This window comes from Larus michahellis, chromosome 2, assembly GCF_964199755.1.
Source record: "Larus michahellis chromosome 2, bLarMic1.1, whole genome shotgun sequence".
Lineage (NCBI taxonomy): Eukaryota > Metazoa > Chordata > Aves > Charadriiformes > Laridae > Larus > Larus michahellis.
Window position 1 is genome coordinate 39,524,692 of NC_133897.1, and position 27,999 is coordinate 39,552,690.

At 41.4% G+C, this 27,999-nt stretch overlaps 1 protein-coding gene across 3 annotated transcripts; it reads left to right on the forward strand.

The window, feature by feature from the left end:
- Positions 1-27,981, forward strand: GALNT15 (polypeptide N-acetylgalactosaminyltransferase 15). 3 transcript variants are annotated; one of them, XR_012585510.1, is made up of 11 exons: positions 1-159; positions 1,099-1,647; positions 6,901-7,067; positions 8,230-8,434; positions 16,785-16,952; positions 17,561-17,678; positions 18,457-18,651; positions 22,298-22,429; positions 23,547-23,617; positions 24,370-24,510; positions 25,453-27,981. XR_012585510.1 is itself a non-coding variant. In XM_074574965.1 (11 exons), exons 1-11 carry the CDS (start codon positions 134-136, stop codon positions 25,597-25,599), a joined length of 1,950 nt encoding a protein of 649 aa, XP_074431066.1. In that variant the 5' UTR covers positions 3-133; the 3' UTR covers positions 25,600-27,981. The 3 variants fall into 3 exon arrangements, 2 of the variants coding, with proteins under 2 accessions (XP_074431066.1, XP_074431067.1); XM_074574965.1 differs by having other exon boundaries at positions 3-159; positions 23,516-23,617; XM_074574966.1 differs by lacking the exon at positions 1-159 and adding an exon at positions 606-892 and having other exon boundaries at positions 23,516-23,617.
- The last annotated feature ends 18 nt before the right edge of the window (positions 27,982-27,999 follow it).

Sequence of the window (27,999 nt, forward strand, 5' to 3'; positions counted from 1 at the left end):
CCTCTTTTAATCACAGAAGTCGTTGTTTTCTTTCAGTGTCAGTAGTTGTTGTTCCGGCACAGGCTTTCTACACGTTATCCCTGGACTATTGAAAACTTGAAGTGCTGCTTCCCCTGCAATATCAAATTTATGGATGAGGAGACAACTCCAGTCTGCCAGGTGATAATTTGGCATCCTTACGTCAGTGTTAAAATCCCTACAGCTGTAAATATTTATTGAAAATGAAATATACTCATATACTCCAGCTAGCATATTACCCTATGAATAAACCTAGCCTTAAATAAATCATGTGCACTCCATCTTTTATTCAGTTTATAAAATTCTTGCATCTTGCTCTGAGCATTCTTAGCTTAAAACAGCTATTCAGAAGTAGAGCGATTCGTGGTATGCCTTGATTTCTTTTATAATACAACGTTTTGCTTCTTATATTTCACCTCTTACAGCTTTTGCAAAGTTTTGATTTGATAGGACAAGAACAGTGAGGGCATTAGGACCAAGAGAAAGACGCACACATTGCTCTGTATTATGTCTGGCAAAGTGCTTCCTGACTGAGTGCCGTAGTTATGTGTGAAACAAAGTCAGGGACCGACTAGTTCTCATCTGTTGATCACAGTTAACTTGAAGCCTCTGAACGGGGGAGAGCTGTCAGATCTGCTTTCAGAGATAAGGCGCTTCAGTCCAGGCAGCAACTGGAAACTTTGAAGAAGCAAGAACTACTCTGGAAGGAAACTATAAGAAATGGGATTTCTTTTTACTTAGAATTTAAGAAGGAAAAAAATGAAACTTTAGTTACTCTTTTCATCTGCTAAACCTGTGCTTTCTAAGCAAGCTGGGACTCTGTCTAATAAAGGATCTACTTTATCTTACTGGATCCATGCTACCTTTTACTACAGTAAGTGCAATATTAATAGGAATGTTATATTTTGTCTGTAAATAGAGAGGAAAGCATGAAACGGCATCAGTGAAATGCGAGGGGAGCAAAAAAATCCTCTTGGCAGATAGTGAAAACCAGGGCTTTACTGCAACCCGAGGACTGGAGTCTGAGAAAGATCCAAGTGATATTTAACATGACCATCTGTATCATTTTGTCACCAACAGTATGTTCTTGAGGAAGAAGTGCAGATATGGATCACGTAAGCTGCAGTTTCTCTTGTTGTTGCTGATGCTGGGCTTTTTGCTACTGATGGTTACAACGCTGAATCCACCACCCAGCAACCAGCACAGGGAAGGGACTTTCCAGCCGGTGGAGTTCAACCCCCGGGAAGGGTATCAGGTGGACTTTGCGGAGACCCAAGAGATGCTGGAGACCCAGGAGGAGAGCCAGCAGTATTACCCCCTGGATGGGCTGTCGCCTTTCATCTCCCTGCGGGAGGATGAGTTGATCGTGGCCGTCGTGTCGCCCACCGGCAAAAGGAACCACAGCAAGGCCAGGAAGGGCTACCGGGTGGTGAAGCAGCAGAGCAGGCGGCCGGAGGGGAGGGCAGAGGGGGACCCGGAGCCCCAGCTCCTGCCCCTTCCCCTGCAGGCTGGGGAAGGGACTGCTGCTGAAGGGGAGCGGCCGCTCAGCCTGGAAACCCACGGCTTTAACGAAGCGCTGAGCGAGCGGATCTCTCTGCGCCGGGAGCTGCCTGAGGTACGACACCCGTTGTAAGTAAAACAGCCTCTTTAATCTCTGGGAGAAAACTCGCCTCTTTCCCCCGTCGCCGCGTACCCCGTGAACCTCTCCCCCTCGAAACCCCGCGACTTTCCTATCAAACCCTCCCCTCCGGTTCGGGATAACGTGTTTTTGCCCACGCCGTGTGAGGAACACGCACCCCCTCCCCCGCGCGCCGTTCCTCAGAGCTCCAGACTTCCTCAGAGCAGTCGGCGGGAGCCCCAGCCGCCCCAGCCGGGTCCCACAGGCCGCCCCGCCGCGGCCGTGGCCGCCCCCGCCCTGGACCACAGCCCCCGGGGACCCGGAGTCAGCGGCAGGTGCTGCCGGAGCTGGCAGCGGCTGCATGAAACACCGACGGTGTTTTCCAGCCCGGCAAAAATGGAGGCTGCGGGGAGGAAGAAAGAGGGGGCGGCGACGGGGCGGCCGGGCCGCGGCGGCCCTGCCCGTCACCACGGCAACGCCGCGCCCGCCGGCCGGCCGGGCGGGCAGCGGCGCCCCCTGCCGACGGCCGCGGCGCCCCCCGCCGCAGCAGGTGCCGGGCGGCGGCAGGGGAGTGGGGCGGTGTCTGCCCCAGACCCCGCGGTTGTCCCCCCGTTGTCTGTCTGTCAGTCTGCCTGCCTGCTGGGGCTGGGAAGGGAGTCCGAACGGCGCCCGGGTGGCGGGGCTGTGCGGGCTTGTCGAGCGGGAAAGGCGGTGTCAGCGGCTCAGGCTCGGCCGGGCCCGGCCCCAGCCCACCTGACTGCGCTCAAAGGACCCAGCCATCCCTTCATGGTGGGCTTCTGACAAAGCTGTGGGGTCACTGGGCTTACGGGGTGGTAAAGGAGTCAGGAGTTGGGGCTTTCAACTCTTTTACTATAACAAATGACCTGACAAACGCTGAAAGGGGCCTACAAGAAATCTGGAGAGGGGCTTTTTACAAGGGCACGTGGTGATAGGGTAAGGGTAATGGCTTCAAACTAGGAGAGAGTAGATTTAGACTCACCACTATGAGGGTGGTGAGACTGGGACAGGTTGCCCAGAGAAGCTGTGGATGCCCCATCCTTGGAAGTGTTCAAGGCCAGGCTGGATGGGGCTTTGGGCAGCCTGGTCTAGTGGGAGGTGTCCCGCTAGATGCACCAGAAAACATTTTAAGTAAGACACAGAGTATATATAATATTTTTTCTAGTGGTCATTTTCATATGTTTAAAGACAGATGGTGGCTTTAATTCAAGGGGACAATCTTAAAGGAGAAATGAAACAGTGTTTTCTACACTTGCTGACTAGGTTCAGTGTTAATTTGGGTAATTCCATTGAATAATGAAATGCTAATATTGTTTCAGTTATTTTTCACAATGCTTCACTGGCAGCTCTTTGAACCATGTAGTTCAAAGAAGGAATGATGATCCTGGTTTACTGCCTGTGATGTCAGCCAAAAAACAGTCTTATTTTGGCAGCTGAAGGGCCATCCAACAAGAGACAGGTTTAGTTAATACTAATCTTGGTAAGATTTAAGCCATGGCCTCAGAGCTCTTGGATGGGTTTTCCTGTCTGACTAGTTACAGCCTGAAGAGCCATCAACACCACATCTTATAGAGCCCAGATTGAAACCATGGATCTGAACATCTGAGGTTTCGCAGTTGTTCAGATCTAAATCCAGATCATAAACCAGCAGCAGAAGTTTACCTCTAAGCCTGTCCTGCCCTTTATGGCACAACACACAAACCACAACGATATTTTTCAGGCCTAATTTACTCTGGGGGCCTGTCTCACAACTCTGTCAGTCCAGTTTTATACCAGTGTCAAATGACAGCGATCCAGTAATGAATGAAATTGCCTATTACTCTATTCTGTTTGACTCATGTTGCTCCTAATAATGGCTGTTATTATTTAGTTAGAGAGAACCCAACCAGTCAAGAGACATTTCAGTGAGTTAGGTCCATGGACTTGGTCTCCCTCATTTCACTTGAAATTAGACAGCAAATTCTTCACACCAGAAGCTATGCCTACTAATTGTGAAGCAATTCCAGATACTGTAAAATAAAGCTGGCCAGGCTGCACACTTGTATACTTCAAGTTTACTCTTAAACCAGGGTGTAAGGTATAAGGTAAATGCCATAAGATACACTTCACTGTTGTTCCTTAGAAAATCACATAAAGAGGTCTGTTGTGCTTTGCATTGGAGCAATGAGCAGCATAACTACAGTTTCTTCTTATGTGCAGAGTACAGAGCTCTGCTGGAAATAAACCAGAGCCTGTGAGCTGTGCTGTGCTGTGCCTTAACAGCCCAGGATCCAACTGCCTCACCTGGAAAGCAATAGTTTAGACCTTTCTCACCCGAATCCAACTTCTAACATAACCCCCGTTTCTTTGCATGCCTTTCAGGTGAATGTTTTAATCTAATTTTCAGATGCATAAAACTGTGTCTCTTCCAGCACTTCTACTGATCCCACAGTAAAACATACCCCAATAGATGAATCAGGTACCTTGTTTTGCCGCATTTACTTTGAGAACCAGTTTTGAAACAGCCTGGGTCTGTGGGTGAAAAGGCCTAATAACTTGTCCAGTTGTAGTAGGAAGTTGTTCTTCCCCATCAAGACTCATTCTCTAAGGTACTTTTGTCCCTCAAAGGGCTTTTTTGCTGTTCTCAGTTGGTCCAGCTGCCATTGACACCCTCCTGGGACAGTGGACCAGAATCAAGCCCGCCATTGTGACTTTTATGATGGGGTTGTGCCTGTAAAAAAGTCTGGTTTCCTCTCTAGGGCTTGAGCATCAAACGTATGCAGGCAAAGAGAACTCACAAGCTGTCTAAAAAGGTTTTAAGTTTCATTACAAAAGCATAGCTTCCACCTGAGTGCTGTTGAGACCTGAATCTCAAGGAGACATTTTCCTGAAGGTAGGTGGGAGTCCCCATCGGCAGTGCCTTTGCCGTGTCAGAATTGCTCTCCTGATCATTGCTGCTTGTTACGATTCCTTATTTTTCACAAATTGGATTAAATCACTATGTCTCATATCAGTCACAGCCCTGACTTTTTGAAATGCCGATTTATGATGGACAGTCTATGAAACTGCTCCAAATTATAGGGAAGGTATTTCTGTATACCAGTACCATTTCACATTTTTCTGAAGATTAGATATCTATATTGCAAGTCTTTGCTGATCTCCATGGCAACTAAACACTCACCACCTAGGTTGTGTATTCAAGTACAGTTGTTTTCAATTCTTTTCCAATTAAGATTCCACAACAGCCTTTTTTTCTTGCTATAACCACAGTACTAGCAACAAGGCATCGTAGTATTATGGTGCAAAATATAGGTGCTTATAGTTGTACTGAATGTTCCTGGTTGGAAACTGCCTGGTAGTAAAAGGACTGTATCAGATCTTCACTTTTCTTAATCACCTCTAGATTCTTCTTCCTGAAAATACAAACACTGCCACATGATGAAAGTATACTTTTTTCCATCCTGCTGAAAATGGAAACAATTATCCCATATGAAATTGTGAAATAACAGCATTGTAGATTACAGAAAATTAGTAAACCAAGGACAACACAGATTCATTAGAATGTAAAAATCATCAAGAAAATTTGCCTCTCTATACAAAAAGATATTAATATGAAGCAGTATAACTTTTTATTAAAGTATAATAAACTATTATAATTGTGCTCATTTTAAATTTATATTCCAGGAAGTGTATCTATAGTATTCATTTATTTGTATTTGTTATTAAATCATTCAGACTATGGATTCTCTTAAATGATAAGCAGGTTTATGGCTGGATAGTGTCTAGCAGCGTAGGGCCTCTGTCCATGAATAGGACTAAGTAAAATGGTAATAAACATAGCAGTATTAAAATTATATCCTTCGCATGAGCTTCTGCTGAGTCGCTAATTGTTTAACAACCGCTGTAAAATCTGTATGATGATTTGCTTGGCAATACAAAAATACTGAAATAACAATGGGCCACATCCAGCCAGTTCGGTAATTCCTTGAAGAAGTTCTTGCTGCTAGAGATTAAATGAGTTAGGAAACTGAATGACTGCTCCTCAGGAAATGAAAAGATTTTAAAATGTGTTTCCTTTTGTAAGCAAAGCAGATATATAGGCACAGTCTTTGCATCTCTACAACGGGCATTTGAAGGCCTTTTCTGGAAAATGTGCATCCTCATGCCAGTATAGTGTATCCTGTCTCTCTGAACCAAGACTGGTACATCAGAAAACACTTTTTGTCATGAATGCGATTCGTAGATCCTTTATTTACATTTATGAAATCACCATTGTTTGATGAGGGTTTATAGTTTTCGTATACAGTTTCTGTGAGGATGAACAGGAAGTGTTTTTCGTTCTTAAATGCTGGGGTTGTCAAAGCAACATATAATTCACTGTAATTTTGATGGAACTTTTTTCAATGTCATGGGTGAATTCTTGGCCCCATGGAAAACTGAGGAGCCGTGTGCCCCAGCTGGCACTCTGGAGCATCTCTACAAATGCCATACAGTAACCCATGCAGCCAGGTGGCTTGCAGTAGATTGTGTCAGTACCTGGAGTTGTAAAGTAAATAGCAGAAAACGGCATAAAGATAATCTACCCAGCTGAGAGCCTCATTCATCAGTGATTCGTTTTTATCAGAAAAAAAAACCCAAGCTGTATAAACTTTATAGGGAAAATACGTTTACTTTCTTTTGTTTTAGAAACAAATGTTTCTACATTTGTTTTCATTGCCCATGTAAGGATCCATTTCTTTCCTGTACAGGACTGGGATGTTAGCTTCGTTCACTGGTCAGGCAGTCCACAGGTACACCAGTCTGTTGTGCAGATGAGTTATTTTGCTTATTAGTCTTACAGGTACTGGACTTCAGTTTACTCTTTTCTGTGTTACTTGAGAAAATGTGGAAATTGGTGGAGCCTGACTGACTTCCTTTATTCCCCTCTCTGCTTTGCTCTAATTGTCTTCAGTTTCTCTTTCTTTGCCTTCTGGACTGTTTCTGTTGAGCTGTGTATTTTCAAGCAGCCAGAGCAGAATAAAGTATCCCAGAATACAGCAAAACATTCCTAATTTTGCATTTTAATTTTTATAATGTCATTCCTGTATTTTCACTTTGTATTCCAGTCTTGGGCACCTTAATACATCCTTCGCTTAAGTAGAAGTGAGAAAATATCTTAAACTGCTTTCCATCCCTGAAGGTTTAGGTGTAGCTTACAACTTTGCTCTGAGAGACAAGCAGCCATTTGTATCAGTGTTTTAGTGTCTCCCTCATTTTATCCCATGCAGGTGCCTACAGCAAGAATATGACTCCAGTCTGCCTACTGCTAGTGTCATCATCTGTTTCCATGACGAAGCCTGGTCTACCCTGCTGAGAACCGTGCACAGCATTATGGACACGGCCCCCAAGGCCTCCCTCAAGGATATCATCCTAGTCGATGACCTCAGCCAGCAAGGTAGTCCCCGTTTCTCTGTATGTGAGCTCTTTCTTCCAAAGCTTCAGGGAACAGAATCATAGAATGTGTTGGGTTGGAAGGGACCTTTAAAGGTCATCTAGTCCAACCCTCCTGCAGTAAGCAGAGACATCTTTAAGTAGATCAGATTGCTCAGAGCCTCATCAGGCCTGGCCTTGAATGTCTCCAAGCACGGGGCCTCCACCACCTCTCTGGGCAACCTGTTCCAGTGTCTCACCACCCTCATTGTAAAGAACTTCTTCCTAATGTCTAATCTAAACCTCCCCTGCTCTAGTTTAAAACCATTGCCCCTCGTCCTATCGCTACATGCCCTTGCAAACATCCCCTCCCCAGCTTTCTTATAGGCCCCCTTCAGATCTGGGAGGCGGCTATAAGGTCGCCCTGGAGCCTTCTCTTCTCCAGGCTGAACAACCCCAACTCCCTCAGCCTGAATTCATAGGAGAGGTACTCCAGCATCTTCATCTCATGGATCATATTTGTGGCTCTCCTCTGTCCTCCTCCAAGAAGCATGTGAGGAGAGTAGAAGGCAAAGAGGACCCTCAGGAAGAGAGATAAGCAAAGCCCTGAGCTGGCAGCCAGGTTTCACTCTTCCATTCCTAGAATTCAGCTTAGCCTTTCAGCTTTGAAATATGTTTCTTTTTTCCCCATCATTTCCAATCACTCTGAACATTCTTACTTTAAAATAAGATCATAGTATGCAAATCTTAGCCTTCCCACTGGACCAGATCTGCTGTAATAATTTCCAGACTTGGACTTTGGCTGAAGCATAGCGTGGAAAACTCCACATTGCTAAAGTAATCCAAAGCGCTTGGGAAAGCCAAACACCTGTAGTATCTCACTCTGATCTGCGCCTTTTATGAGACGATGAGAGCATCCACCTTTTGCTGAAAACAGGAGAGGAGGCTATAAAGTTTCTCGTAGGAATAGCTTCACACCTAGTGAATCTCAGTTTCCATTAGTCTCTACTTCTCTTTGACATTATGCTGCTGTGGGAATACTTGGAACATGGCCTACTTGGCCATGTAAAACAAATGCCCCCAAAACATTTTACCAGCAAGAAGTAGCATCTCCTACTACCTGTTGCTTTTCTAAAACAGCTTGAATCAAAGCTAAAACATTTGATTGACCATTCTGTTTCTGACAGGGCCCCTGAAGTCAGCTCTGAGTGAATACATCTCTAAACTGGATGGTGTGAAACTAATCCGGAGCAACAAGAGGCTTGGAGTCATACGAGGTCGGATGCTAGGAGCTGCACGGGCAACTGGGGATGTGCTCATCTTCATGGATTCACACTGCGAGTGTCAGAAGGGCTGGCTGGAACCCCTCCTAGCCAGGCTGTCCAGCAACCGGTAAATATCCCTGTGACCTCTGAGCTCCCTGCATATGCTAATTTCTGCTGAAAGACATGTACTTGGAAAGATTTGGGTATTTTTTTTATCCTGTCCTTGTTACCGTGTTCCTTCTGCTCATATTGCTTTTATTTTCTACCTTATCACCACATGCATCATTCTGATATGTGGGAAGCAGGATAGGTCACGCCGCTGATAACCCTCACTTCACCACAGTATCACTGAACTGCCAGAGTTTGTATCCAGTTAGATCTATAAGAAGTCTTCCTGGTTGTCTGAATTAAAAAAGTTGCAGTCTCAAGCTGTTTGGAAATTGGCAAACATCCACGAGAGAAACTACTGCAAGACTCCATTATTTTTACTTTTTATCTGTCTCAGTCATGAAGCCAAGGCTAAAATGCTTTGTCCTCCTGAGCCAGTTTGGCTGCATACCAATGTCACTTGTACCATCTCTGTTCCACAGAAAAAATAAACTTTCTGGGCAGCCTAAACAGTTCTAGCTAAGCACAGGTACTTTCACTGACATCAAACCAGCAAAGGAAGATATAGATTTGCATTTTCCGAGTCTTTCATGTTTAGGGTGGTGCTTGGGCCTCCTCGCTAATATACAGCTGAGCTCATCTATGCAGTCCTCAAGTCCTTCAAAGAGATTAAATCACTGAAAATGTTTCAAGAATTACATGGCAGTAAATGCTTTACTAAAGAGACTTTTCTGAAAGAAAAATCTGTACATTAACTTGTCTATCATTACCCATAAGCCACTTGGGAAAAAATGAATAATTGCTTGAGGGAGTAAAAGAAAAAATACATCTTTAAAACTCTTACCAGACCGTTAAATCGTCATATTAAAGACCTTCAAAGGCTGTTCCCAGGCACTGGAACAAGCTGCTTTTATGGCTGATTATGTTTGCTTATAAGAGAATTATTTTGAATTTTTAGAAATGAATACATAATTCGGATGAAAACATTAAAAATACTGCACGTAAGAGTAATGCTGCCCTAGAATGTCAGGACTATTCATATTATTTTTTGTCTGCTGACTTATTAGATGGTTTATTATGAATATACTTCATGATTCTTCTGCCTTGAGGTGTAGTCTATTGTTGATGTTCATGCAAAACTCCTATCTGTATCAATCAGCCAGTTATTCAAGGTTGTATTGCTGAAATTAAAGAGTTATAAAAAGTCTCAGAGGAGAGCTATAGTGAAGGGGGAATTACAATGGCAACAGAGAAGATAGGATCCCACCACAATTGTAGTGATTCACTGTCAAAAATTATCTCAGCTAAGGGAATGTAAAGCCACAAAGCCTACCATAGCTCTGAGATTTATGTAGCACTGTCACCAGGGGGTGAGAAAGGGATTCTCTTCCCCTAATGGGCTCATATGCTTATTTATTCCTCCAGGAGAGCAGACTTTAACACTGAGTTAGCTAATTGCTAATTGGATCCATGGAGCAAAGGTAGAAGGATGTTTGGATAATAGTATGGTCTAAACCATCCTTTTCTGTATGCTGCATCAGTCACTGTGTCTGACCCTGGAAGCTTTGTCACTGCTAGCGTGGAGAACCTGTGCCATTCCCCAGTGCACAGGGAAGACATGCTCCAAGGCATCTGGCAATCACTTTCACTCGCTGTCCTTCTCTCCCCAGCTGAAGAATGGTGATAATAACATTGACCTGATAAGGAAGTTAATTCATGATTTTTCCCAAATTGCCTGTAATGCTTGTGTAGAGATCGCTATGGAAATGTAAAGCATTAGCATAGTCAACTTGGCTTCATTTAGCAGTTGAGGAGCTGTTAAATTGAATCATGTGCACTCCCTGAGACTACCCAAATGAGGAAAGTACAGTGAAAAAAGCTTACAGTGACTGGTGAAACATTCATCATTCCTTTTCTTAATGTACCAGTCAAGCTGCAACTCATGCGCTTTTGCTGGAGAGACAGGATGGGAAAACACTTAATCACCTAAAGTGAGTGAGTTGTTTGCTGGCAAGGAAAAATGCAGTCTCTCCAAAGCTCAAACCTTTGCAGAAGCTCAGTGGAGCTGGAGAGAGATTTTAACTTTGAAAATTGTGATTAAGCCTGATTTTCTAGACTCCTGATCAGATCTACCACTATTATTGTGACCTGTCTTAGAGTGATGCCAAGAGATCCTTGCCCAAGCTGAGACCTCACTGTGAGTTCAACATACTTACAGAAAGGGAGATACCCCCAGTTCCGAGTAGCCTGTGGTAATGACAGACAGGACAAACATGAGAAAAATTGTCCCAGTTTTACAGGTATGGAAATATTTGATAGATGCTTGACTTGCTCTGGGTGATGACATTTCATTTCCCAATGTGATGGTTTATTCACTAATCCAATCAAAATTATTTTCCCCAGAAGCATTGAATCTTTCTAAAATCATTACACATGCATTTATGGGCACCTTGACTGGGACTAGTTCTGTGAACCATACCTACCAAACTGACTGGGAAGCTGTGCATCAGCTTAGTATATCGCCTGGAGAATGGTTCAGCAGTTTGTAAAGCATCCCTTGGCATTTTGATTATTCAAGGATGAATACTGTAGGCACCTGGACAATGTTAGAAAACTAGATGAGATGCCCCACAGATCATTTCATTTGGCAACTGTTTGTGTTCCAGGATAATTCCAGGTAAGTAGCATGGTCTACAGTAATGCAGCTGTACAGTTATTACAGTTGTCTTTTGAGGGGTTTGCCTTTACCAGGAGACTGCAGGAGACAGCTGCTATTTTGTTTTCTGTCCAAAAGCAGTGAAAGGCAGAGGGGGCATATAATAAACTGTGCCATGAAGCCTTGAAAAGGTTGCTCTGCTAACCTAAAAACAGTGTCCCTTAAAAACTGATCCAAAGTGTCGTTCCTGAGCATACTGCATGAAAGCAAAATGAATCTTGCTTATATTCTTGACAAGGAATTCCACCTCTAAAAAAGGCATGGACACCAGAACTGTGGCAGAGAGGTGGCTTGCAAAGAGGTAGCTTGCCCCTATGACTTTTCCCCTGCTCCTGGTTGCAAGGGCTGTTTCCCTCTGTGCCAGCGCACTGCCTACATCACAGCTCAAATACTATGTTAGGAAACAGAAGCCTGTGATATTATTAAAAGAAGCCCATCTAGTTTCTAAAATTCAAAGTGCCTTTACTTAGCACTGTGATTCTAGGTCACTAATCTTTGATGAAAATGCTGTTAAACAGAATAAGAAATTAACATAGCAGTGGAAAGGTAGCTCATCTGCTGTTTGCACCCATTCTGGACTGAATGGGAGCCTCTGCTTGTAGATACAGGAATAGAAATAGAGTTCTGCTGTCCAGAAAATTTCTGTGTGGTTCTAGTTTTATGGTAATACACTAGAGAGAAGGGAGATACTTAGCACTAAAGTTGAACAGCTTCTTCATCTCTTTTCATCTGATTCTCCACTTCTCAGTGGCCCAAACCCCAGCCTTTCAAGCTACCAAATACATAAACCATCTGTTTTCTACCTTCTCATGGGCTCAGGGAAGCATGATGTTATCCATCCAAAGCCCACACAACGCCAGCATCTGAGCATGCATTTCCGTGCTACTCTCCTTGTTTTGAAAACCTTCCATGTACTTCACATATAACAGCCTGCTTCCTGAGACTTCTCTGTTGCCTAATGCTTTTGTATCCTCCATTTGTCAATAACCCTCATTTCAAATTCAGTAAATTAATGTTCTGCATTTACATGGTATGTTATGTGAAGATATGCTATCTCTTTGCAGTCTTTGACAGTTGATCAAGATCAGTGGGTGACCTATTTTAAAGAAGTTGAGGTAAAGAAACTGAAGACAAGAATCTAAAGCCAAAAGCCAATACTACTGCCAAACGTAGGAGCAATGAGGATTTAGGCATGATTCATGGCACAGTGCCCTGATTGTCCAGTGTAAAAAAGGTATTGGTTGCTCCTACAGATTTTGGTACCCCACATACAAATTTGAATATTTTAACAAAAAAGACAGGTTCAAAAGATATTTTTTTTTTTAAATAAAGGATTCCGTTAGCACTCTACCAAGCAGAGACTTGACGTATATGTTTAGTGCTTAGCATATGAGTAGTCCATCAATTCAAGGAGACTGTTCATATGCCCTGAGTTAGTCTGGAGTTGATCTGTAAGGCATTTTTAAGTAATCCTTTATACCATAGCTTTACCATTCCTGATCACTGCATTTTATCTTTTTATTAACCCTAACTAATTTTAAATGTTTTGCATTACTATTTCCCTGAAGACTTCAGCCAGCCAGCGAGATGTTTTCAGTGAAAATGCCGTGTGCTGTGGAACCAGTGTGGGTTCTCAGTTACTTACTGAAGTTTTGACTATGTGCAGAGCCAGAAAACTTGGACTGCCTGGATTTCCTAGCTATCCAGTTTTTACAGGGAATGATACCCTCTGAAACTAGTTGAAGAAAGTACATAATTTTCATGTGGGTTTTTTTTTGTTCCTCCTTATTTAAAGTGGGATTTAAACAGATTAAAATGAGTTCCCTTCCCAGCAAAAGAAAGCATAAATCAATAAAACGCACTTTCAAAAACCAGTGTATCTAAAACTTCAAAACAGATGTGTTAATTAAATCTCCCTCTCCTCATGTTACTTATTCTAAAAATATAAAAGAACATAGTGTCCATGCTGACTGTAAAGGGTCATGGGAAGACATTGCATTTGCAATTGTATTTGGTTGAGAAATCACAAACCAGGAAATTGTTTTTGTTTGGGTTGCTCTTTTTCATGGAATTGTGACCTTTTGTAGTTCATGTGTGTTCCAAGCATTTGAAATATTCGCAAATTAGTCAAATGGTTCAAAGTCTTGCTGCTAGTTGTATTTGAATTTCCTGTTTTTCCCTTTCCTTGGATTCCACAGAGTAAAATTAGCAGTAGTTTGCCAGTGTGTGTTTCATTTCAAAGTACTGAGAAGCTGCTGACTGTCTGCCAGTTACCCAGTTAAAAACAAAAAGAATAGCTAAGAACATCTTCCAATTTTCAATTACCTTCTGTTGCAAATTTACATTTACAACCACACAATCATAAAACCGTCACTGAATATGCAGAAAACAGATCTTTTATTAAAAAAAGCATTAATAGCAAAAGATAGGTAACGCACTGCTTGATTAAGATTAAAATTGGACGTTGGCCAGTTTTCACACAGATAAAGTTACTGGATTCCTCTATTTCAGATCTGAAAGACAGTCAAAGCATTTAAAATTTCAAGAAGGTGTTTCTATTGGTTTCATCAGAGCTACACCAGCTTATACTAGGTGAAGATCTAGCATTACAGTTACATACTCTTGAAAATTGTTATCTTGGCATTCTGAAAGAGCTACTAGAGTAATAGCTCTAAAACACAGTTATCAGTTTGTACTGTATAATTTTCTGGGAAAGAAGATTAGATTTTTATTTTGTTCTGGTTTATTGTTGAATTTAGGCAAGGTAGAATATGACCTATCTGGTGAGTTATTTTTGGCTGTCTTAAACACTGTAATTTTCCATGTCATAATTTGCAGATAGTTTGGATAATTGCTTGGTCTCCAAACCATCAGAATCCATTACATCATTGCAGGTATTTTTCTTGAAAGGCATTGAAGAGTCAATGCCCAATAACAAGCACATCAAAAGCATGCATTAAAAAGAAAGGATTATTTTGACAAGAACTGCTATTGTGGTGCTTACTCTTATAGCAGTTGCACTGATGCTGGAAGCATCATTGGAGTTTGGAGTTTTATAGTGGCAACAAATTTAAAGTGGATCCAAAAAGAAGGACAGGTTTTAAATGGCTGAAATGATATGCAAATGCAGGATAGTCTGAAATGTCTGGATCATCTGCTCCAGAATGTAGCTGATCCAGAATATACCTGAGCATAACTGAGCATCCACATTGTCCCTGTCTGGAACTATCTTGGATATGTGCATGTGATACAGTCTCCAAGGTCAAGGTTTTTTGAATGGTTTAGTCTACGTTTTCTCCTCTGGCTTCCACTCCAATACACCCTCCTGATATTTCATTCTTGACTCTGTAATTGTAAAGTGAATTACCTTGGGGTCATTAGTTTCTCGGTCCTGTCTGGATGAGAATGGATAGGCAGGTAGCAATAGATAGCATTCATTTCAGCAAGTAGCAATGACCTGAGGTACAACTCGAACTACACTCCTAACCAGACAGTTGTCAGAGATGCTCATACACTGGAGAATGCAGCGGGATGTAGAAATTACAATTACGTTGACTTTTCATTTTTTGAAGTTTAGTCATATAAAATCCATTTAATTTGTTATCTGGATTTTTCTCAGCATATCCAAGAAAAAACATGTGCTTGTGTGATTCCACTGGGACACTACCTTTTAGTAACTTCTAGAAGCAGTTAGTTTACTTTTCATGCTGTTAAGTGAGTAAAAGTTAAATACAGCTTTCAGTAGAAGGGCTTCTGCTGGCTGGAGTTTGAGGTGGTTGCTCCTGCCCTGGATAAAAAACTGTGTCACAGGGGTATCACCAAGGGAATCACGGAGGATATAATCTTTACTATTTTTATTATCATTTCTTTCAATTTCTTCTTGAGTCTTGCGGGAGCATGACAACAAATCACTGCCTTAATGTATATGCCTACAAATGTTGCAGGTGACCATAAAATTTTCTCTTCTATTTATAAATCCAGTGCTTGTTTCTAAGAGTGCCTATTATTACCTATTACAAAGGCTGGTTTTACACCTGAATGGAGAAATATAATCACTTCTCTATTGTAAATCTTTCTGCCTTTAGCTCATCATAGGACAGTCTGCTTTTATCAGGAAACAAAGGAATAACCGAGTCATGTTAACGCTATAGTCTGCATAGATCATCTTCATACAATTCACTGACAATCAGTAGTCTCTGTTTCTCCATGGGCTTCTAAAATTCTCTACAGGAAATCGCAACTGTGATAAAACAAAATTTGGAGTTTCCCCCCACCCCGATACTAAAGAAACATTAGTCTAGTGATTGTAAAGTCAGAGAAGATACGTCAAGATTACATTAACATCACCCAGAGCTACCATCTTCCTTGCCTGGTGCTGGTCTCTGCCATGGAAAAGTAAAAAAAAGGGCTCACTGTGTTGGAGACTTCTGAGATGACCTTTCTTCATTGATAATATTATGTTTTAAGCATATTTCTCTCAAAAGTGATCTCTGACCAACCTATATATCTTTAAAAGAGGAGGTAAAACCTTCTACTTATTGCCCCAGAATTGACCATTTCACTTCTCTCTCTCAGTTTTAACAGGAAGTTATTTTCTAGGGAAAGAGCTACTCCAGAATAATTTCTTATATGGATACTCTTACTCTAGAACAAGAGTAATTTTTTCCAGTGTACCTTAATCCCTAGTAAGTGTTACTGTTCTTTCTCCAAAGGACCTTCTGTCTAGAGGCAAGGCCTTACACTGAGACCAGAGGCTATCCTTTTTGCATAACAGAAAAGAAATGGATAATGTTCTTCAACACTTTTTTTCCTGCAGTCCCTGATACCATTGCATTTATACTTTGAAAATTCCCAAATGCGATACGTCATTGACCTGGAAACAAGGAACACTGGTGGCTCTTCTGAACTACCAGTTAATTCCCAGATGATGTACGAGCACACTGTGAAATACCATGACATGTTTGCCATGGGGAAATGTCTAATACCTCTTCTCAGACTAATCCAAATTTAGCTGAAGTTAGAAATGAATTGGAGGATTGCTACTTATGGTGCAATGGCTCTGTTCTGGCTCTTAAAAGTAGATTCCTCACTGTGACAGTGCATTTGCAAGAGCATTTTAAGCTTGTGATAAAATACAAACAGAAACTGGCTTGTGAACGCAGTGATAAATGTTTTTGCAGAACAGCTGGGAGAACAAAATAAGGATAAGTGCACTCTTTGTTGGCCTGAAGTGACAAATTCATGAAGTGTGTGGAACATCTACAGGAAAATGAAAGTGTTTGGGGCCAAAATCATCTTTTGCTATGGACTTTGCATCCATGCAAAGTCTACAGCATCAGAGGCTGGCGCCTCTGTGGGACATAGCTTTATAAGAATTCTGATGGTTAACTCGTAGCAAAATCCTGCATAGCTTTAAATGACAATGTAAGGTACAGGTTATCAATAAATTATTGATCTTCAGATTCCTCACTGCAGGCTCAGTATTCCCATGCACTGAGCACCTGAGCTTCTATCAGCAGGGAAAATAACGGCTTTTAACATCTAGAGGAGTGCTTGTGCTTGACAGTGTCAAAAAGGAGAACCACTGTTTACTAAGAGTAGTGAACGTAATTTGCGGGTTGGCTTTGAAAATAAATTATATTGTCTTTTTCAGAAACAGTGTCGTCTCCCCTGTCATAGATGTCATAGACTGGAAGACTTTTCAGTACTATCACTCTGTGGGCCTGCATCGAGGTGTTTTTGATTGGAAGCTCGATTTTCATTGGGAACCAGTGCCAGAGCGTGAAGAGAAGGTACGACAGTCTCCCATCAGCCCTATCAGGTAACAGTCCATCAGCCAATACGACTCCGCTCAGTTCAGCAGCAAAACTGTACAATTTGGGTCATCTTCCAGCTAACAGAAGAGAGACGTGGTTAATTGCATATGCTTGGTTAACGTTTTTTGAAGGGATAGGTTTTTGGTTTACACTGACTTTGTTTGGCCTTTAGTAAATCATTCTAACTGTATTGCAGTCATACTTTCAGCATGACAAGTATTTTCCACACATTGAGGCAACTAGTATACAACCTGACCAGACACAGTGTGGAAGTTTGTAGGGAAAGCAAAAGATAGATCATGCAGAGTTAAAAGAGCTGTCTTAATCATTATCTGTTTGTCTGTTGTTTTGGCTGTACGTGTATGTAATACTTCCCACTGTTCTGAGCTTTATTTAATACTTCAGCCCTTGGCTCCCTTCTCCAAGTAAATCCTAGAATTCAGATCCAATTATTCTTTCTTTTGGGTAGATAATCAATTCATTGAAGCTTATACGGAGTAGTATTCAATCATTTTGCAATACTATCTCTATGGAAATGGCAGGATTTTCAGCCTTCACATAATTCCCTATCCAAAACTAAGGCTGTTCACATCCAGACTTGTTTTCTACACAGGAGTCCTGTGGTAGCTGGTGCAGTGGTGGCCATGGATCGACATTACTTCCAAAACACCGGAGCTTATGATTCTGACATGACCACGTGGGGAGCAGAAAATCTGGAGCTATCTATAAGGGTAAGAACTTTAATTAAAACATCAAGCTCTGGTAACTATTGGGCTTTTAAGGAACCTGAATGAAAAGGCAAGAAGCAATTTATAAATGCATTTAAGTGCAGAATGTCTTGGGGTATGGAGAATATCGCTTTCCTCTCAGATATCTATCCCCACGCTCTGTGATCTGACTGTACAAGAACATGCATCTGCTGTGAGTTAGGAGCATTATGTCAGGAGACGGAAGTTTTACTGGCTATCACTATCTGCCCAAGGACAGAGTCACTGGTTTTGGCACCTTCTAAAAGCTGCCTCTTCTTTTTTGGCGTGTAACATGCACCAACGGGAGAGTAACCTTTATTTCTTTGCCAGCCTGTAGTTTTAATACCAAACTGTTTATATTATATTGTTTGCATTGATTTTTGCTGGATACAAGGAGGAACTGATACTAAAAAGCAATGAAAATTGCAGACACAAAGGGCACAGAGTCTTTAATGTCCCAGACAAAAGAAGGTAAGCCCCCAGGCCTCTTCACTACACTGCACTGTTTGCACACAGAAAAACATAAAAGCATATAAATAGCCATACTGAGTCAAATCAAAAGTCTGTATCTTCTCTGTGTCTCTGTATCGGTGGGAAGGAATCTATGAAGAAGCACATAATAATGCTCTTGCTGTTTCCTGCAATGTGGAGATTAGGATTTCCTGAGGCAGAGTCTATAGTAAAGGAGCTTCTCCTTTTTAGATAAAAGTAATCAAAATAAGATAATCTCTTTTTGTGCCTTCACCTTCTTTTGTTTCAGACCTGGCTCTGTGGTGGCTCTGTAGAAATTATTCCATGCTCCCGAGTTGGGCATGTCTATCGAAATCACTTTCCCCATGCTTTCTCCTATGAAGATGCCATTGTGAGGAACAAAATCCGAATAGCAGAGACCTGGCTGGGCAGTTTTAAAGAGAACTTCTACAAGCATGACACAGTGGCTTTCTTAATCAGCAAGGTAAAGACATCGGTAGTGGTTTATTCCTGAGGGAAGGAGTGTGTGTTGAGGTAGGTGAAGGGGGTGGAATAGAGATGGGGTGTCTGTGTACAGTCAAATGTTCAACGTGCGTGGTGTTGGGGGTAGTCTTCTTACGAAACCTTCCAGTAGAACAGCTGTCAGATCAGGAAGGAAAGAGAGAAACTCATACCTAGGTGTTTTTTGCTGAAGCTATCAAATCTCTTAGAGTATGACTCCTTCTGAAATGACTCCTTCAGCTTGCCCAACAAGCTGTGATTTTTTTTGTCCACCAATAGTACATGGAGTGTTGCAGTGCATCTGAAGTGGAAGCTAGTAGCGCTGTGTGCTCAGAAGGCCCTCCTAGAGAATTCATTCTTTGTTACTGAAGGTCTTCCTCATGCAATTCATGAGGATATTCAGTAATATTCACGGGCACGTGGCAAACTATGATGTCTCTTCTACTGGAAGGGAACATATCTGAGTGGTCCATTGACAAAAAAGGTGATTTTTTTTTCCTGAATTGACAGATGTCCAGAAGCAACTGTCTGTAACTGAGAAAGTCAGATCTCAACATGGCCACTATTTACAAGTTACTTTTTAATTAGAAGCATCACTCAGGCAGCAGTCAGACCTCCAAGGATTTGGATTCCCAGCAGCTTGTATGCTAAGACAGGTTTGCAGCCAGGTGTGTGGCATGGCCCTGGCATGCAGCCACACTTGAACTGCCTGCAGACTACACACCATCCAACAACTACAGAACAGCCACACTTGTTTTTAAGCCACTGTGTAATCCATTGCAGATCAGGATCCGTCAACGGTCTGTATATCCTATGTATTACAAACCAGTGGATGTTTGTTTATTGGGAGTCATGCAGCTGTGGTTCATGTTGTTAATGTTAACCTGGTAATAATGTGAAGTTGTTAATGTTGCTGCAGTTCTCAGGAATTCTCTGGCTCCAATACCCTTTCTTGTAATGATATCTGCTCCTACAAGGCAGTGGACAAACTTGGGAGCAGTTGTGAATGAAAACGTGTCATTCGTCTTCTTGTTCATTTAAGAATGCCATGCTTTTAAGAAGAAAAAGATTCACTGAAAACAGTTAGGCAGAGCATGGGTAGGTGCTGTGCAGAGTTTCCCATTCAGTTTTACTCATGCATTTCAGTCCTGCATGCCTCAGTCATTGCAGTGCTGGCCATTGTCTAAGCAAGTCAGATCCAGCAGGAGCTGCATTGTATTGGGGAGAGGAAAAGTTCTGTGCGTCAACGTGGCTTCTCTCCTGTCACCTAGTCTGACATCCTTATACCCCACCAGTGGATGTGGCCCTCCAGGCAGCTTGCTATGCTAATCCTAGAGTCTGAGGCTATCACATTCCTTTTTTTTAATCTACTTTCACTTTTTCTAAAAAGCTTCTCCCTCCTTGTATGTGTTGCAGGTTTGAACCCCACTGGCCAGAAGTTCATCAATTGACTCACAAGGGTTACAGACATGTAATTACAAGGAGGATGCTAGGCCAAGTCTTTTAAGATGGGCAGTTAGGTCTTTTAAATAATTTAATAATTTCATGAGGGCCTTTCTTGTCAACTCAGAAGCAATTTTCTGTACTAAAAACTACAGCCATCAATGATACCGTTTACTGACTCTAAGCACCATGACCTTTTGCCTAAGAATTTATTCTAGCCAGAATACTTTTAGTACTCCTAAGTATGATGCTCTTTCAAGTGATCAATTTTACGATCTCTGTGCTCAGCATACCATAACATAAAAGGCCTTTTTCTCTGTTTCTTTCTTTCACAGCCAATATTTTCAGTATGTCACTGCAGCGGGATGTTATTCAAAGGGCAGAAGCAAGCGATGACATTACTGCCGCTCAGCTGCAGAGGGGCCCTCCGGGGATTTATTGCACTGGGAGGGCGAGCGGAGCCACCTATTGGCCACTAGAAAAATCTCCGTGAGCCTTGACGGCCGACGTTGCCCTCTGCAGAAAATAACTAGTGACCCCCATTTAGGTTGCTTTATAAATCTTCCCATTTTATGGTCTGAATCGCATCCTGCGCAGGATTCCCGTGGGGTGAGCGTTAATGCAGATGAATAAGGCCCTTCCCAGCTCTCTGCTATTTCAGCTACCGTCTCTTTTTCTCCTTTTCTTGTGTGGTTTGTTTATTTAATTTACAAGCAGTTTCCTTTCTGATTGGTTTACAGGGTTAATGACTTTCTTTACATTATTTACAGTATTTATTCGGCATTAAATGCAGACTGTAACTAGTATGACAAAACGAGATTTACTGCCATTGCCTTCTTCAGCCAAAGCAGAATCTCATGAGAAACATCTCTTGTTAGGGGAAACGTTTTACTTCTCTATTTCCCTTTTCCAAGAAAACCTCTTATTGAATCCAAGACTGATACTCAAGTGTTGAGCTTTGCCTGTGCAGCTTACAGGGGGTGGCAAAAAGTGCCCCGTGGCATGATTGATCCCTGCCTTTAGAAACTGATACCTCTCCATGGATCTCCATGGCCCTTCATTTGTCAGTGTTTTCCAGGCATGTCGCAAAGTCCTTTTTTTCTTTCTTATGGATGCAGAGAAATAGCTGGTCTGAGGAAAAGTTGAGAAGTAATTTATGGGCAATTCTTTGCTTATGTTACCAATTTTAATTTCTGACGTAGGAATCCAGACCAGTTTCCTGGAATCCAAACCTGCATTTTTAAAAAGTAGAAACTTGAAGGGGGAGATTTACTGCTGGCAAGAAAAAGGAGAGAGACTTTTAAGGGTGGTGAAGATATTTTTAGTATCAGGGCACTGAGAGAGTTAGAAAAGTGTTTTGTGTGGTTTTGCAACTGAAGGATTAGGCACCTGCTTAGAGGTTTTCAGAACCCTGTTAGCCATCTTCAGTGCTAAATGTCCTCAAATATTCAGGCTCTCAGTCCTTTGCAGTGCAGATGCCTGTAGCTGCACCAAGGTTTGAAGGCACTTTTCTTTTTTCAGAACAGAGTTGCTACCAGGAAGGGTGAGAGTTGATATTGTGTGTATATAATTCAAGAAAACACATAAATCATAGAAAAGGGTTTATGACATTATAGCCACAAAACACATTGACTTACTAGATCTAGTAACTGTCAGATAATGTGATAGACAATATTTTGGGCTAAATTCTGTCATCACTTACATCCTCTGATCATGGAGGACTGACGATAACTGGGTAATTTGGGCTATTAAAGGCCAGGAAATTGAATTTTAATCAGCAGGGCAAATTCTATACTGAATTACAATCTAACACAATCCCACTGATTTCAGTGCAACAAGTATCAAACTTGTCCCTGACTTTTTTAATTATAAGGATGACAAAGACCGACTTATCTTGCAGTATAATAATCATTTTCAGAGGAAATACTTATTTTCACAGTGTATGCTACTTCTGACACATTTACTTCCATCACAATGCCAGACTAAATGCTGTTTTAGCACAAAATTGGAGGAAAGCTATAGCTGGTCCTCCTGCTTTGCATATTCATGAGAAATATATAGCGATATCTATAACATGCAGGATAGAAGAGGTGGTAGAAATAATTCCTATGTAGTCATTTTTACTTCTATCGTCTTTAACACAAATAGACTAGTAACCTTGTTGCCCCTGTGCTTTCTCCATAAAGGCAGAGAAGCCGGACTGCAGTGAGCGCCTTCAGCTACAGAAAAGACTGGGCTGTAGAAATTTCCAGTGGTTTGTATCAAATGTGTACCCTGAACTCTCCCAGCCTGAAGACACACCAAGATTCTCTGGCAAGGTAAGAGAAAGCACACTATAAAGAATGATTAGTGGTTTTGCATTCTTCAAAGACCCCAGTATTGCTTCCATGTACTAAGTACTCAGAGAACATAGAGTAAGAGGCTGTTCCTGCTTTGAAACGTTTATTATCCAAACAGCCAATGCAACTAGGATGGAAAGAGAAAGAAAAGGACAGAGGAGACAAACATTTGGTCCAAATTCTCACATAAACATCGCAAGCCAGCCAGGGGATGAACCCATATTGTCTGAATCAGTTCAGTGTCACAGCTCAGAGGAACCTAACCTTAGGTTCTTTAGGTGCCATTAGTGAAGGAAAAGAATTGTGTTGCCTTACGCAGATGGCAACTGCAACAGCAGCTGATATATCTCTGTACTGACCCATGTGCATGAAGAGAAAAAAGCATTTCTTCAGTCCTGCACTTCCCCCAAGGGCAGAGGTGGTAGCAATAGCAGTTCCCTGGCTGACTGTGTACAGGAGGCAATATTCTCAATGTTTTCTTTTAAAACACAGAGGATGATAATTACCATTCATTAAAATATGAATTTCTTCCATTACTGGAAAGGGCTTTCCCCCAACAAGGCAACAAGATCCACTAATTAAGTCACTGCTTTCTGTAGCCAGATTTTACTGTGTCCTTTTACTATTTCATCTGTTCTTTATCATCAAAGTTTGCTTGAGAAGAGTGTAAGAACTGAGTGTGGATCACAGGAATCGTCACGTTTTTTTCTTCTGGAATATCTTAATTTTTTTCTGAATACAGTGTCCAGTTGAAGTGCAATTTTCCATTAGCATAAAAATGTTGAAAGATTTATTTTAACTATCATAATAGTTAACACCAGAAGTGGGTATCTCTAACTTAAGCAAAACTCGTTGAGTAACACTGACCTTTGGTGGGACTCTGCCTTTTGTATCAGAGCAGGTGGCAAGTTCAATATGCAAGATCGAGTCTGAAAGAAAAAAATACTGCCTGAATTCTGAGGAAAAACATATATCATAAAGAGATATAATCACAAAAAAGTTAGCTGAAGGATACTTTGTTTGTATCTGATTGTGCTTTATTTCAGTATAAACCTTTACTTACAGCTTTACAATACTGGTGTTGGCTTCTGTGCAGATTACAGACCTGGAAGAGCCGTTGCAGAAGGCTCTATCGAACTCTCCCCTTGCAGTGACAGTCTCACCCAGGTACTGTAATACTTTAAGAAGACAGTCACTCTGACATGTAAATGGTTGGGTTGACATTAGCGGAAATACTGATGTGTTAAAAATTAGGCATGTGCTAAGGCAATGATGCCCACTCCTGCAGCTGCGTGTCATTTGAAAAATGGCAATGTTCCATATGTCACTGAGGCCAGATACCCACACTTTGCTCCAGCAGACATCATTAAGTGCCTATTTGCTAGTAGTAATTGGGATGGGTTTCCCCATTAGTGCCTAAAACTGCAGTTTAGTGCCTGAACTGCAGTCAAAGACAGGAGGGAAATTCATATAGACTTCCCAGCTGGCATTAGACTAGCAAGTTCATGCGTTAAAAGAAGCCAAACCAATACAGACTGACTGCAGACATTTACTCCAAGTCCCAAGCAAGTTTTGCTGCTTACACTTAGCTCAGGGAAAGCTGCAGGCACGCTTCTAACTGCAACGTTGTCAGAAACAGCCTTCTGTTCAAATATTTATTAAACTAGAAAATTTTATTATAGGATGGGTTTACTTTATACATGATTACAGTCCACAAAGCCTTTCCTTAGGTAAATAGTTATGCCAGAATTAGCTAGCCGGGGCGATTGCTTTGCAGGGTCAAGGCTGTTGGGTGTCCATCCCTCATGTTGGGATTGCATCTTAACAATCATGTACAGGAAATTATTTTTGGAATTAGCATTTTAAAATGATTTGGAATGTCCTTCTGTCGTTGTTCAAACAAACCCTCTCTTTTCCAGCACTTTGAATATAACAGCATGAAGGAAATCCGGCTTGGTTCTGCTCCGCTGTTTTGCTTTGATGTCAGACACGGGAAGGTTATCCCTCAAAACTGTACAAAGGAGACAGACAACAGCCACCAGCACTGGGATGTCCAGGAGGTCAGTAGTGACTGCCGCGAGGGGAAGGCAGCTGATGGTGACTGTGGGATCACTGGGTGATTGACAGGATTCATGTGTGGGGAAGGAACGAGGTATTTGAAGGGCAAGTTTCACTTCTGTACCATTTTCACCCAGGAAATTTAGGATGACTCTTGCCCATTTACACTGTCTATGTGAAACAGATTTGGTTTAAAAATACAAATTGCAGGAATACTACCTAAATTCATATGGCCTTGTCCTTGTACTGGTCTTACAGGAGTAGAATCAGAATCAGTGGCTGTGGAAATAAGAGCAGGGCAAATCCTTGCCCGCTTCTTCTGGATACAGGAAGGGCCTGGGAATCCTGAACTCTCCCAAATGAGAACTCTTTGGGAGTAGGGCAAACACTAAAATTCCTCCTGCATTGTAAGCAAAGAGCAAACTTCCTATTAGAGAAATTCAGTATTGTTCAGTGGAGTTCACCCAGCAGAGCAGGAACTGCTCTACAAGACTGAAAAACGTCATGCTGTAGGACAGCCTGGGAAAATAGCAGTTGCTGTAGTTGTAGGGATGCTGTAATCTCCTGGTGCAGTTCCTACTGTAATTTGTTTTGATTCCTAAGGGAAGCAGTGGTCCTTTTGAAATTTTGTGGCCTGTAGTACTGTAGTTGATGCTGATGACAACCTGTATACCTGTAAGAAACAAATAGTGGTGGAAAAGAAATTTCTTGAATTCTGCACCTACCGCTCCTATCAGCTTTGAAAGGAATTATGAATACTCACCATGCCCTGGGCTCAAAGCTAAACCTAATCATTATATTTAGAGCAATACTTAAAAATTTTTGAGCAACCAGTCATTACTGGTGATCTATTGTATGCCAAAAGTTTCAGAAATGTGGCCTAGCTTTTACTGGAAATCCCTTATTTTTAATTTGTTCTTTCTTTCCCTTCTCTCATCTTGCAGAACGGAATGATTGTCCATGTCCTTTCTGGCAAATGCTTAGAAGCAGCAAAGAGTGAAGATGAGAAGGACTTGTTTTTGTGTGTCTGTAACAAGAATGCAAATCAGGTGTGGCAATTTGAACAATCCCATGTGCTACGTCAGAGATGAATGACAGGTCATGACAGAGATGACTGTGGGAATCAAATTTCCAAAATTTAACATTACTTCTGTTTGGGATTGAAGATACATTTCCTGCATGGACAAGAAAGATGTTTGTGTTTGCTGTAGCATGCAGGGAAGTTAGGAAGGTCTCTCCTTTGAAAGCCTGGTTCAAATAGTTGCCGCCAGTTCCTGGTTTATTCAGCTCTAGCTAAAATTTCTATTTATTCTGTGAAGCAGGGAATAAAGATACTGTGAGCATCAATAGATTCTCAATTCTGCTATTGCAGAAGACAGTTAAGTTTGCCCTTTGAAGGAAATGTGGAAAATTGGCTGCCAGACAGCTTGTCTTTAGCGTTCTGTGACTTCTGAGGATACAGGAAAACGAATGTTTGTGAAACTTTTGAAACTGCAAGAGGAAGCCAGCCAAACCAGGATAAGAGTTTAACCTTGTTTTACAGTGCACTTGACTCATATAAAACAAAGTAGGTTTTGTATGCATGAAAGTAGTGGATGTTTTAACGTGTAATAGCTAGAAGTTTGTTTTCCAACTGGCCTGAGCCAAATGTCTACCCTCTACGAGATTGCACAGAGCACAAATTAGCACTTAATTAGGCACTAACTGCTCTAGTTGACTTGGAACACCAACAGTCCTCAGCGTTTGGCACACCCTTCCTTACATCCTTCGTCCACAGTCTAATTTGGATGGGATAAGACTGAAATATTAACAACTTTTTTTTTTGTTTTAATGAAATTGAAGAACAACTTTTCAGGAAACTTTTGTGGAATATGGAAGAAGATTGAACTAGGTTCGAGAGAAGGGTAAAACCTTCCCTGCTTATTTTGAAATGGGAAGTATCAGTGGCATCCGTTTGCTCTTATAAATCTATGGGATGAGCTTATTATTATTCCAGTGACAAAGGTGCTGGCTGAAAACAGCAAAGGAAGGGAAATAGCAGGTTTCAACAGTGGCTACCTAGGAAGAAAATACTGCTGCCTACTTCCAGTTGCCTGCATCCTGAGATAAGTCTTTCACAATGTGAAAGTGAGTAAGTCTTTCACACTGTCAAGTTTTAGCCAAGAAGATCTTTTAGATTCTTGGTGTTGTAGGTCTCCAAGCTGTTTTTCCAAAGACAGTAGCATACAAAATTGTCTAAACAAGCTTCTTCTGCAGAGCCCGCATCCCTGCTGACCTCCTGTCTTTCAAAGAAGTGAAGGAGAATTGATGTTAGGTAATGAAAATGGTCTCATACAGTAGGCACTAGCAAAGCAAACGTCTCTTGGTATTTTGTTAGGGCACTTTCAATTTTGGAGTTAAAACCAATAATGACGACACTTTCCAAGAGCCTGCTAAGATAGAAGAACAAAGATTTGGGAGTCTTCCCACATCAGCACCACACCTGATTAGTAGTATAAATCAGTCATAACCATATGTATTTATTAAAGGGGAAGGGTATCCTTAACGAATCTTAATTTGTTTTTGAGATTTTTTTCAAAAGACAGAAAACTGGGGGTTTTTGTAAAATGTAGAGCACATTGTTTGAACTTTAGACAAAGGAATAACAGAATATTCTGCTCAGAGCCTTCTAGTCACCTGCTCTTGGTAAATCATAATAAATTAGCTTCAAGCATACAAAATTGGTTACAACAGGAGAAAAGAACAGCATTCTGTGATGTGTTGTCCAAAATATTTCCCAGTGGGGTCTCTGTTTGCTTTGAGTGCAACAGATTCCACACCATGTCCAGGCATCACTCCAATTACCCTAATTACCACTTACTCTGATAGCATCAGAATCTAATACCATTTGCTGATGTGTCATTTAAAATTTCCTGTGACATTCTTGAAAATGCTTCAACTTTCGGCTGAAAGGGTGGTAGCAACTTCTTCCAGAACACCAAGTGATCCCTATTCATTGCCCAAATCTAGGGTGAGGAAAGAGAATTTCTAAAATTGCATAAAAGATGAGTGAGATGCTGTTTTAATGACATGTGATTCCTTTATTTTAAATTAAAAGTATGCCAGATTTTTTAATTATGTATTATTTATTATATTTTGGACTCTACACTGGGAATATCATTCCTTCAGCATTTAGCTTAATGTTAAAAGAGTGTGTATACAAATATGATAATTGATCGTAAGTGAGATTTATCACAAAGGAGAATGAAAATATTTTTGTTTTAGAGAGGAAAAGTTTGGAATAAAACTTAAGAGATGATGTGGACATCCTCATACTGCTTTTTAACATAATGGTAAAAACCTAGAAAATAAGGTTTGCTGTAGGTATATGTACAACAGAAATATATGTTACATAATACCTCTTCCAACAATAAAATGAAATTTATGTTCCCGTACCATTTTAAATGTAATTATCATTATATTTGTTGCTTTTAGTAACAGTGTAACTGTGT